Source organism: Eublepharis macularius, chromosome 11, assembly GCF_028583425.1.
Source record: "Eublepharis macularius isolate TG4126 chromosome 11, MPM_Emac_v1.0, whole genome shotgun sequence".
NCBI lineage: Eukaryota > Metazoa > Chordata > Lepidosauria > Squamata > Eublepharidae > Eublepharis > Eublepharis macularius.
Genome location: NC_072800.1, coordinates 9,719,873 through 9,733,481, shown reverse-complemented (window position 1 = coordinate 9,733,481; position 13,609 = coordinate 9,719,873). Strand labels below are relative to the sequence as shown.

The 13,609-nt window shown below is 42.1% G+C and overlaps 1 protein-coding gene across 1 annotated transcript in view; it reads right to left on the bottom strand.

Annotated features, from left to right (window-relative positions):
- Positions 1-13,609, bottom strand: part of MOCOS (molybdenum cofactor sulfurase) — a 228,390-nt gene that overhangs the window by 151,451 nt on the left and 63,330 nt on the right. The window contains exon 4 of the mRNA XM_054991830.1: positions 10,705-11,343. Coding sequence (XP_054847805.1) covers positions 10,705-11,343 — 639 coding nt within the window. The remainder of the gene's footprint in view (positions 1-10,704; positions 11,344-13,609) is intronic.

Here is a 13,609-nt window from a genome sequence, read left to right as displayed (position 1 = left end):
CACCAGGCTAACAAAACACTCTACACCCGACAATAGTCCTGCAGAGAAGATTAGCACATCAAGTACCAATCCATATGCAAAAGAACCTCCTCAGGATACAGTGAAGCCTCCCGCCATTAGCATTCCACACCCTGGGAAACTCTTACAGGATGACTCAGCTCAACCCCACCCCTCCTGAGTAGATACAAATAACCTACATCTTTTCCACACTGTGACACTGAGAGATCTCTGTCTTTTGGTGCTACACCTCTGAAGATGCCAGCCACAGCTGCTGGCGAAACGTCAGGAACTACAATGCCAAGACCACGGCAATACAGCCCGGAAAACCCACAACAACCATTGTAAGGAATTGGTTTTTAAGAGAAGCATTGGTAAAGGGACAGGGAATGTAGACTATACTACGTAGTGTCTGTTGCTGTAGGTATGATCCCACTAGATAGTTTCCTTTCCTTTTATTCCCTTAGAAGCTCATTGGTTAACAAATCGTGAACAGCAGAAAGTTCTTGTTCATCGTTTTTTGGACTCAAGGGATACAAGGGCTGAAACAAATTTTGCTGCCATCAAAGTAATCTTAGGACCGTTATTTCTAAGCAGCTAAAATGTGTTTCCGAGGTGTAGGGGGGTGATTGATCAGTAATAAGGGGCTTAATAGAATAGTCTCTGATATTCTCATACCAATGGCATTCAAGCAGGGCGTGTAACGTATCAATCCTCTTAAGACTGCAAGAGCAGGTTCTACTGGAGTAAGGCCTATTTTAAAATCTTCCTTCTAAAACCACTGAAGGAATAATATTCAATCTCACAAATAAAAAAGCTTTACGATAGCATGGAACAGTCAAATAATACATATAGAGAGGTAAAGATTCTGGAGGATTAATGCCAAAGAATGGACACGACGAGCTCTATATGTAAAGATTCAGGATTTCCAAATTGGGCCCAGCCTGCTGGCCCCGATTTGGAAATACCGAATCAAAGCTTCCCAAAGTGATTTGGGTCACTGCAGGAAGCTTCAGGGTGCTTTCAAACTCCTCCGCCAGCTTCAGCTGCCTGGCAGGGGGGGTCCTCCCCGCCGCCCAGCTGAAGTTTAAAGGGTCATATCTGTGCCACTTGCAAGTGACATGAAAAGGGCCCTTCCGACTTCCGGTTTGGGATCTATGGAGGTCTGAAGCAGCTCCAGTTGCGGAGCTGACCGGACTGCCGTTTTAAGCGGCCGGCGGGGTGAAAATAGCCCGCGGCCGACTGCTCTCAGGCGGAGAGCAGGCAAAGAACGCTCGAGACCCTAGGGCGCGTTGATCTCGGACGAGGGGGGGCTCTGCGCAACGGGCCCCCTCCCGATCCTCGAGGTCCCACCCTGCGACGGGTCGGCTAAAATCTCTGCGGCAGTTTTGGGGCCAATTCGGCTGGCATAAGACCTACATACCCAAGCTTCGATTGGGAGAAGAAGTGGAGAGGAGAACTTAAAATCGAAACAGCGATTACAACCCGAGAAAAGTGAAGGGAAGGTAAAGATCACTATCTTCCGATACGGGACAGATTGATAAAAAGAGAGAGGAAAAAAAGTAGATTTTTAAACTGCAACAGACTAGTGAAAAGGAGGGGAAGACTCGGCAGGAGTTGTATTTGAAAAGAGACTAAGTTTAAAGAAGTTATTAAAGAAACTGGACTATTGTTTTGAATACCTGTGGTTTTGGAGCTGTGAGAAAAAGACACCATCGCGAGATCTGCTGTGGGAAGACGGGAGACAGGAAGTGCGTAACAACAATAGAGTGGCTGGAGAGAAGCGGCCCTTGCTGGAGGGCAGGAAGAAGGGAATCGCCATCTTTGAGAGGGGAAGGGTCGCGGCCTCAGCGGAAAAGGAAGTAGGCCATCTTGGATTACAAAATCATAGAGAGACTATAGAGAAAAGACGCCCGACATTTTGGACCTTTTAAAATTAATTTACGCAAGAAGACCGGGACATTTGAAATAAAAAAGGTACCAAATTCAACGCCACGGAGTTAAGGAAGAGAGCGGACTCGTGGGAGCGAGCTAAAGCAAGCCCCACGATGTCGAAAAAAGAGTGGCAATCGGCAATAGAAAACCTGGACAAAAAACTTTTAGAGGTGATTAAGGAATTTAAAGACATGAAATTGGAGCTGATTAAAGAGGTTAAACAGACAGTAAAATCGGAGCTGTCAGAAGTAAAATCGGAGCTGTCAGAGGTGAAGAAAGGTATGGAAACAATACAAAACGAACTACAAGGGACGCAGCAGAGAGTTAAAACAGTAGAAGGAGCGATGGAGAACTTAGCAGACACGCAACAAATGGAGATGAGATTGATGAGGGGAAGGATGGCGATTGCGGAAAGTAAACACATGGAAAAGCAGCTCAGATTTCGCGGTTTGCCGGAGATAGAAGGAAAGACAGCGCAAGAACAGATGACTGAGGTGTTAGCTGAATACCTGGGGAAGGAGGAGGAGGAAGTTGTGGCTATCCTTGATGTGGCATATCGCGTGAATTCGAGAATTGCAACCCAGAGGAAAGTACCAAGAGATGTGATTGTGCAATTTACAACACGAAACATGAAAGAGAAGATTGTGACTAAACAGTTTCAAGATCCATTGGAGATTGATGGCAAGACAATTATTATAATGAAGGAATTACCCAGATCAGTGTTGCTAGATCGGAAAAAATACAAAACGCTAATCCAGATGTTGAAGGACATGAAAATCAGGTACAGATGGGAGCTTCCAGAAGGTGTGTCCTTTGAATTTGGAGGTGTCAAAAAGCGCATTAGATCTGAGCGGGAGATGGAGCGATTTATAAGGGACAATGAAAAAGACTTACCAACAAGATTATGAGTATGGAGTGTAAAGTATTATCTTGGAATGTAAATGGACTAAACTCACCGAATAAGAGGAAAAATATCTTCCACTGGCTATTAAAACAAAAATGTGACATTGTTTGTTTGCAAGAGACTCATATTCGAAAGCAGGATGTAAAATATTTAAAATTGGGAAAATTGGGCAAGGAATTTGTAGTGGCCTCAAGCAAGAAAAAAAGAGGAGTGGTGTTGTATGTAAAAGAGGAGCTACAGCCAAAATTTGTAATGAAAGATGCGGAAGCCAGATTTGTAGCAGTGGAATGTATTTGGAACCTAAAGAGAGTGTTGGTAGTCGGAATCTATGCACCTAATGGTGCAAAAGAGAGCTTCTTTGAGGATTTGAAGAAGCATTTAGACGATCTCTCATATGATCAGATAATTCTTGCTGGAGACTTCAATGGAGTGACAGATTTGGAATTGGATAAAAAGACAATAACGGCACAAAAGAAAAGAGGATTATTACCAAAGTTCTTTTTTGAGTTGATTCAACAAGAGGCTCTCGAAGATGTATGGAGGAGAGAATATCCCAAAAGCAGACAGTTTACTTTTTATTCTGCAAGGCACTCTACATTATCGAGAATTGACATGATCTGGGCCTCAAAAGACTTAGCGTTATGGACTAAGGAGGTAGAAATAATGCCGATGATAGGCTCAGATCACAACCCAATTATGTGGAAATTAGGGAAAAGGAGAAAAAGGAAAGCATGGAGAATAAATGAGGACTTGCTACAAGAAGACGAGAACATGGAGATATTGAGAAGAGAGACAAAGTTCTTCATACAGTATAATGTGAACAAAGAGGTACCAACTGACAAAGTTTGGGATGCTTATAAGGCGGTTATAAGGGGCATACTAATGGACTTAAACGGCAGAGCAAGAAAGAAAAAAGAGGAAAAAAGACAAGAGATTGAGGAGAAAATAAAAGCCAAAGAAATACAGCTAAAAAAGAGACCAGGGAAAAAGAAACTATTTCAGGAAATTAAAATACTTCAAGAACAGCTGATAGCAATGAGTAACAAAGAATTGGAGTGGAACCTTAAAAGACTGAATCAGAAAGCATTTGAAGGTGCAAATAAACCTGGGAAATACCTGGCATGGCAATTGAAGAAGAGAAAGGAAAAGAAAATAATAAACAAAATTTGTGAAGACAACAAAACGTATTTGGAACAGACTACCATTAGTAGAGCCTTTTATAAATTTTACGCTAAGCTGTACAATAAGAAAGAAGTAAAGAAAGAATCAATAGCGTTATACTTGGAGAAAATGAAACTTCCAGAAATCTCGGAAGCTTGGAGAAATAAACTGAACGGTGAAGTAACAGATGAGGAAATAAGTAAGGCAATACAATCTGCAAATCTAGGAAAGGCGCCAGGGCCAGATGGACTTACGGCTAAATTTTATAAGACAATGGCCAATGAACTGGCACCATTCCTAAAAGAGGTGATCAATGGAGTTTTAAGGGATCAAAGGATTCCAGATACCTGGAGTGAAGCGAACATATCATTGATCCCAAAAGAGGGCCAAGACTTGACTAATGTGAAAAATTACAGACCGATATCGTTACTTAACAATGACTATAAAATCTTTGCGAAGATACTGGCGGAGAGACTGAAGGGGTGGCTCTCGGAAATCATAGAGGAGGAACAAGCAGGTTTTTTGCCAGACAGACAAATCAGAGACAATTTAAGGACAGTGATTAATGCTATTGAATATTATGACAAGCGTTGTGACAAAGAGGTTGGTTTCTTCTTTGTTGATGCTGAAAAGGCGTTTGACAATTTAAATTGGGATTTTATGTTTGCCACTATGGAAAAGCTACAACTGGGAGAAAGATTCATCAGAGCAATCAAGGAAATTTACAGAGACCAGACTGCAGCAATTGTGGTGAATGATGAATTGACTAAGAAATTGACTATTAGTAAAGGAACAAGACAAGGTTGCCCGTTGTCTCCACTGTTGTTCATTTTAGTATTGGAGATCCTGATGATACAAATACGACAAGACGAGGAAATTCGAGGAATAAAAATTAAGGACTATTCATACAAGGTCAGAGCATTTGCGGATGATATAATGTTAATCGTAGAGGACCCACTGGAGAACATGCCAAAAGTGATTGATAAGATTAAGGAGTTTGGAGACTTGGCAGGTTTCTATATTAATAAAAAGAAGTCAAAGATATTATGTAAAAACATGACTAAGCAGAAACAACAATTGTTAACGGAAATAACGGACTGTGAAGTAACAAGCAAGGTGAAATATTTTGGAATTGAACTGACTGCAAAGAATATAGACTTATTTAAAAACAATTATGAAAAACTATGGATTCAGATAGAGAGAGACTTGATTAAATGGAATAGATTGAATCTGTCATGGTTGGGTAGGATTGCAGCAGTTAAGATGAATGTGTTACCAAGAGTTATGTTTTTGCTACAGACAATACCAATCATCAGAGACTCTAAACAATTTGAAAAATGGCAGAGGAAATTATCAGATTTTGTATGGGCAGGCAAGAAGCCTCGAGTGAAAATGAAAGTTTTACAAGATGCAAAGGAAAGAGGCGGAATGCAACTGCCCAACCTGAGACTCTATCACGATGCAATCTGCCTAGTGTGGCTGAAAGAGTGGATGACATTAAAGAACAAGAAATTACTAGCCCTAGAGGGATACAAAAAAATATTTGGATGGCACGCATATCTATGGCACGATAAAGTAAAGGTCAACTCGATGTTCCTGCATCATTATATACGGAGAAGTCTATATACAATCTGGAAGAAGTACAGAATTTATTTACAAGAAGGAACTCCTTTGTGGGTAGTTCCATATGAGGTGATAGACCCGAGAGTTGTTGATAATGAACAACAATGTTTAACTTATAAAGAAATAACTAGAATTGAACTATCTAAACTCAGAATAAAGACGCAAGAGGAACTATCACCTCATTATGATTGGTTCCAGTATAGACAGATCAGAGACTTATATAATTCGGACTCTGCAAAGGGAGGCATACGAATAGAGAATTCGGAACTAGAGCAGACCCTTCTTAAAGAGGACAAGAAAAGAATATCCAAGGTATACCAAGTACTGTTGAAATGGTATACTGAGGATGAGATAGTTAAAACACAAATGGTGAAATGGGCTATAAATTTTAACAAAGAAATAACAATGGAGGCATGGGAATACTTGTGGAAGACTACAATGAAGACAACGACATGTACTAGCATTAAAGAGAACATTTACAAAATGATTTATCGTTGGTACATGACACCAAAGAAGATTGCGCTAGGGAATTTGAACACTTCTAATAAGTGCTGGAAATGCAGGAAGCATGAGGGCTCCCTCTATCATATGTGGTGGTCGTGTGAGGTAGCCAGGCAGTACTGGGCGGAAATAATAAGGGAAATGAGTGAAATTTTACAGTTTCAAATTAATAAGAACCCAGAACTCCTGCTACTAAACTTGGGAATGGAGGGAATTCCAGCCCATCATCGGACATTGATATTTTATATGACGGCAGAGGCTAGACTTTTGTACGCGCAAAAATGGAAAGTACAAGAAGTACCAACCACTGAAGATTGGATTTACAAATTGCTGTATATGGCTGAAATGGACAAGATGACAAGAAAACTGAGAAATCTGGACTCAGGGCAGTTTAACACAGATTGGGAGAAGCTGAAACAATATTTGGAGAAGAAATGGGAGGTGGGAGGAAAACTGTGGCAGTTTGAGAACTACTGATGTATAACAAAGTGCAGAGGAGGGTGACTTTACCGGGGGGGAGAAGAGATAAAAGTGAATTTATAAGCAGTTAGATTAATAGATGGATATATATATAGATATATGAAGGTTAACAAATAGAACATTGATAGAAAATAATTAATTATAAGGTTTAAATATAAGGATTGAGTAACCAATAATATTTTCTTTCTTTGGTATGATCTGTATAATGCCAAACTGAATGTCTAAGGTTAAAGATGAGTCAAATTGATTGACTATATGATGAGAGTTATATTGAATTATATTGAAGAACTATTATAAGAAGACAACAATATATGGAGTATAAGTTAAATTGTTTGACTTAAATGATTGTATGATTTACATGGTTTATAGAAATATCTGAATTATAGAAATTGGGATAAATTGTTTATCCAAGATGGAAACAAGGACTTACAGTTTAGGCATAGAATATTAAAAATAGTTAAGGATGTACTGCTTAGAATAAAGGAGAATATATATTTGTTTTAGATAGAGAAATTAAATTGAAGTAAGGGAAAAGGGACAAGGGGTTGGAAAGCTGTTGGAAGTCAACAAAAGGGGGGGAAAGGGAGGGGGTTAGAAATGAAAAATTGGGGATAATTGAATGTAATGTAAAAAATAATGGATTCTAACCCAATAAAAAATTTTTCAAAAAAAAAAGAAAAGGGCCCTTCCTTCTCATGTTCACTTGTTGATTTGCTCTTTATTGTTGTGATGTTTTATTGTTAACTGTTAAATATTTAATATTAAAAAAATAAAATTTTTAAAAAATAATAGACAGCAAAAAAAAAGGGCCCTTCCCATGCTTCAGCTAGCCGGTGGGGGGATACCCCTCGCCAGACAGCTGAAATTTAAAGGGCCCTTCCTGCACGTCTGTGTGCGGCACTGAAAGGGCCCTTTAAACTTCAGCTGGCCTCATCCCCCTCCCATCGTATAAAATAAGAGGTGGGGCAGGAAGTTTCAGTGTGTTCAGAATCTTCACGAAGCATATCGATGCGGGGCAATAAGCAGTTTCCGAAGCGGCTTGCCACTTCATTAATCGCTTATTTCCAATTCTTTTTCCGAAGCAGGAAACCCAAATTTTTCTGTCTCTGCACACCCCTAATGTCAAAATTCTGTGGTCAATTTCTAGAATGTGCTTTTTAATCAAACAGAGAGCTTTTGATTTGCCCATCTCAGAGATAAGATTAGCTGTCATACCAACTAGCAGCAGTTTCTCATTCAAAGTTTTAATCCAAACCAACTTGAAAGTACCAATGCAGCCAATAGGACATCCTCAGCAACCCCCCTCTTTATTCTCAATTTGAGGGCGGAAAGCCACGCTCTTACTTCCAAAGATGTTTGGCCAAATTCCATCTGCAATGTAGTATTTGAGATTTAACAGAGTACATTCAACGGTTTTCTCAGAAAATCTGCAAGGGGCTGATCAATCTTTTCAGATGCTACTTTAATACAAATAGCTGAAACGTAATGAGGGGAATCACTTTCAGGTTAGAAGCTTGCACAGCTCTGGGAATGTACTCCCCCCCACCTTATTATAGACGAACCTGTTTATAGCATTTTCACAGGGTTTTACGCTATTCCAAGATAAGTCTGCCAAAAAGAGGATCCCCAAATTAGAGAAGGTCCTAACTTGCTCGATATTAAATCTGTTGATTGATCAATGTAATGGGGGCTATCTCCTACTTTTGGTGAAGACTAAGATCTTAGATTTCTGGTAGTTAATCAACAGGCTCTCATGCAGACAATAGGTGGAAAAGATTTGCAAGGCCTTTGCAGACGAACCCTGGTGAGAAACAAAATGGCGGCATTATCCGCATAGAGCAAGACAGGGACACTAGTCTCAGCTAATTTAGGTGGATGGCATCACTCATCAAAATTAAATACTAAATCGTTTAAATATATATTAAACAGAAAGGGAGCTAGTAAAGTCTTACCCCTTTTTCCAGGTTAAATGAGCTTGTTAAATGTCCTTCAGACCCACAACACAGTTGAGCAGCTCAACCACAATCTAGTTGTTGTATAAGCCCTAGAAATCTTTTGGTTTGGTTTGGTTTGGCCAAGTTTACTCCACAATTTGGGGCAATTTATAGAGTCAAAGGTCCCTTTAAGATCAATAAAGGCCACATAAAATTGCCCCCTTTTAAAGGATGAATATTTCTCAGCCAGATGGTAGAGGACTAGGCAAGTCGAGGAGCCCATTTGAAACCCATCTGCTCACGACCCAGCACTAGTTAGTTTCTGCATTGTTTAATATGTCAGATTCAGAATTGCTTATGCTCTGTTTCAGCTCTGTACAGATCTCTGCTTGCTTCCAAATCTCTGTAAATTTGCATTTGTATACCCTATTGCATTGTTTATTGAATTCACCTGCTGTTGACTGTATTGACTTACACTGTGTAATCCCCCTTGAGTCTCAGTGAGAAAGCTGGTCTATAAATAATATAAATAAAAATAAATGTTCAAAATTACCCACAAAATTCTCAATGGCCACTGCCCTGGAGGGCCACTGGAGGCTAAGAGCAAACTAAGCCAAGTGGCCCTGCAGAGTGCCTGCGTCCCAGAGGCCACCTGACTCAACCTGTTAGAGGGCTTTTGTAATGTTGCCGTTCATTCCTGGGCAGAGGAGACCTCCATGCTTAGCAGAAGAGGCGGCAGGACCAACCTATTCTAATGCAAGTAGAAGACATCAGATTGCCGTGGCCTTTTCCTGAAGGGAAACGGTTTAGTAAATAGAATTACAGCCCCATTTCTTCTCTCCTTCCCCCACGTATAAGGGTTTCTGACTTGGCTGGCAATTTTTACTAAAACCAATAGCACCAGTACTATGTTTTTTATTCTTAAATAGGTTTATTTTTTAGGACTGGCCTCACTTAAAAATTAGCCATTCCTCTAAAAGCGTGATCTGGTCATGGTGATCCCCACTCTGATCACATCTAGGTTAGATCACTGTAATGCATTTTACATGGGGCAGCCTCTGAAAACTTTCTGGAAATTTCAGTTGGTCAAAATGTGGCAGCCGGGCTACCATCAAAGGCAAAGCACAGTATCTATCTAATTCCAGCATCTATCGCTCCTGCGCTGAACAAGCGGTACAAGCTGTACTGGCTGCCCAGGTCTCCAGGCTGCCCAGGTTTCCAGCCATAATTCAATGTCTTCCATACCTCTAAGGCTCTAAACAGCCTGGCACCAAGGTTCATGAAGGACCCCCTCCTCCTGTGCAGTCCAGCTCACCAGTAAGCCCTGCTCTCTGTGCCCCCACCCACAGAGTCAGGGCTTTTTCAGTGGTAGTCCCTTTGCCTTTGGAACGCCCTCCCTCTTTTGGCTCCCCCTCCCCCACAACACCTATCCTACCCTCTTTCAAGCACCCAGTCAAAATATTTCTTTTTACCCTGGCTTTCAAGGAAAGGAAAGGAAAGACTGTCAATTTCACCTCTCCTTTCAGAAGGTGAAGAGGAAATTAACAAACCCTCTGAAGAGAGATCTTTGCCAGCTCTGTTGAGAGGTGAAATTGAAATTTTAAACTACACTTCCCAGCTAACAGCATCTCTCTACACTTGAGCGTTCTTGTCTAAGACATCTCAAGCAGAGAGACTCATATTTACCAGTGATCAAGTGTACATTAATCAACAGCAGAACAATCAAGTGGAGCCCAGGCTTGCGTAAATCCAATCAAGGGCTTCCAATTATCCCCAGCAGAATATCCAACAAAACAATTATGTTAAATTAATCTGTCACAGAAAGGGACAGGATTGGGTGGGGTCTGCCAGGTCAGGATGTCCTTTCAGAGCAGACTTGCCAACTCCAAGATGGAAAATTCCTAGAGCTTTGGGGGTGGCGCCTGAGGAAGCGAAGATTTGGAAAAAATCCTCAGTGAGGTTTAACGCCACAGAGTCCACTCTCCAAAGCAGCCATTTTCCAACATGCAACTGAGGAGAAAGGTCTGTGTGAGCACGTGACATATTCAGGACCCATGGGCTGGAGGTCTGGGAACATGACGCCTGATCTGGGTCAGTCATGATGATTAGGATCCTATGTATGAGGGGAATAATCACTGAAGACAGAGAGATTCTGTGTAACAGTTTTACCTTTCAGCTACTGAGCGTCTTGGTGAATAGAAATCCTCCCCTGCAAGGTAGGCAGCTGCGGTTCCCCCTCCAAAATAAGTTTTCCTCAGGCGAGAAGCACTTTCGTTCTTCACCAGCAGAGCACCCAAACCGGTGGGGAATCCAAACATCTTGTAGAACGACAGGGGCACAAAGTCCGCCTGATGGGCGCTCAAGTCTAATGGAGAAGTACTGACATAAGACGCCGCATCCAGCAGCACGAACCACTTCCCGGGGACACTGATGGGGCGGAGCTTTCCTGATTTGATCTCTTCAATCCATGAAAGGGGATATTTAGTCCCTGAAAAATTGCTCTGGGCAGGGTAACAGAAGAGAAGAGGCGTGTTGCAGCCCTGCTCCTCTACCCGCTCGTCCTTTGCCCACGACACCATTTCCTGAGGTTTCACTGGGACAGACGGGACATCCACTGCAGCGGCGACCGCTCTCATGCCCACCACAGATGTGTGGCTATCAGTGAGGTAGCAAAACCGGCTGCCAGGCTGCCCCAGGGATTCAGGCACCCAAGGGAAGGCCTCTGCCACAAGCTTGAGAGCGGCTGTACATCCGGAAGTGAAGATGACGGTATAGTCTTCAACTGTTGTATTGAAGTGTTGCAGTAGCCTGCAAAAGAAGAAGAAACATTGAAGGGGTGGGGGAGGTTTAAGGTCTAATTTTCTATTACTGAAACCTCTTGGCTACTAATTCCAGTATCTATCTAAGCTCATATCGAAACCAAAAAAATCACTTTCTGTGAGTGGAGTGGCTGGAGTGGAATGGAGCACTACCAAACTTTTACTGCTCAGTTTTGTAAAGTATCGACAAACTAGACAATACACAGGAGCCACATCAATGCTTCTCTCTTCCCATCTTGGAATCACTTTCCCTAGAGGTGAAATACAAAAAGACCTTTAACTTTTCTGTCTACAGATAGAAAGATACTTTGGGATATGATTTTTAACAGGAAATGGCTGAAAAGTAAAATGTTAAATGCCTCCTTTGCCCTGCTGCTAGTAGCCAAGCCACACCCTCACGCTAATAGGGCAGTTTATGAATACGGCTATATCATAACTCCCTACCCTCATGTGTTTCAAGCACATGGCTCATTGCGTGGCTAAGCAGAACATCTGGTTGGAAGGGGAAATCACTGGAACGTGAGTCATGGGGCAGCACTGGCCAGCAGCCCCACACCCCGGAGATGCACAGATGTAAAGACAAAAGGTCTTCCAGGAGTTCCTGAATTAATCACCATACCCCTTCCTAACCAGAGTTAATCAGGGATCTGATAAACTCTTCCCTTCCACTAATCAGAGGTTATCAATCACCTTTTCTTATCTTTAGTAATACCCTGGAAGGTTTAATCCAACCTTTCCCATTTTATTGTCTCACCTCCAGAGACAGACATTAAGTTATTTGGAGGGGCAGATGTGATCTTGCTCCAGGATACATACCCCAGTATAATTGGACTGCCCTGCCATATTCTCTGGGTGTGTGTGTGTGTGTTCTTTGGTCCCTATGCACAGTCTCAGATGTGTGTCTGAGCTTCTTGCCGCAAAGCGCTGGTCGCTCAGCTTCTCCTCTCTATGGAAGTCTTTTATCTTCTAGACTGGTAAATATCACCCGATCCTGTACTCCTCTCTCTTTTCCTCCCTGTTTTTCCAGTTAGCTCTGTGCGTATGTTGTGTGTGGTTTCCTATGTGCTTGCTTTTGCTGCCCCTTTAATAAAACCATTCTTGCCTGGTTTTTTCAGAGAGTTCTCTAAGGGAATGGTCCTGGTATATATTGGGGGAGATCCTGCTAGTTACCCCCATCTTTTCACTGCTTTTCCTTGTATGCTAATTTCCCCAACTCACAAGTAGAACACACACACACACCCCAATTTAGGGTAACACTGTCACTTCTCCACTCAGAATTACAGCCTACTAAAGCTACTTCGGATTAAAAACACTGAAAATTCATTACTCTGATTTGTATGAAATATGCATTTTGCCACTAACTAAATACATTAAATCTAGCAAAAGAGTAATATTAGCCTCTTACTACAAACGCAACAGTGTCCTGAAGAGCCTTATAAAATGTACAGTGACAAACTTCCAAGGGCCAGATTCCACTTCATAGGGTCTCCCAAGGCTTAGATTCTGGGAATGAGTCTTGGAGGTAGGGGTGGCATCTGGTGGTCTGCAGACAGAGAACCCACATCTTTTGGGCTAGGGGGCAGAGCTTGGCTCTTCCTAAAGGTTCAGAGGAACATCCTAAAGGACAGTTGTGTCCAGAGCTTTTTTTCAGGGGGAATGCGGGGGAACGGAGTTCCGGAACCTCTTGAAAATGGTCACATGGCTGGTGGCCCCACCGCCTGATCTCCAGACAGAGAGGAGTTTAGATTGCCCTCCGCACCGCTTGGCAGTGCGGAGGGCAATCTAAACTCCCCGCTGTCTGGAGATCAGGGGGCGGGGCCACCAGCCATGTGACCATTTTCTCCAAGGGCAACTCACTGAGTTCCACCACCTCTTTTCCCAGAAAAAAAGCCCTGGTTGTGTCAAAACAAGCCTTGCTCATACCTTGCAACTTTGTTCCTTCTCTCGGAGATCTTGAGAAAAAATTTGAGAACTCCGAAACTTCAGGCTGGATTCTGGGAACTCCAGTATTTTTTCAGATCCATGACAAAAATAAGTTTTATGAGAGGTGGCATGACAGGGTCATTGTTGCCCACAGAATACATCCCCATTTATTTTTTTCCGACTGTATTTTCTGGTCAAACAGGATTCTGAAGTTTGTAAAGCATTGCAAAAACCCCTGCAAGGTAGGTTTGGCCAGAAGCCATCAGGAGCAGAACAAATTAGTTAAATAACCAAACTGTGTAGCCGGAGTATACACTGGAGAAAGGATCACG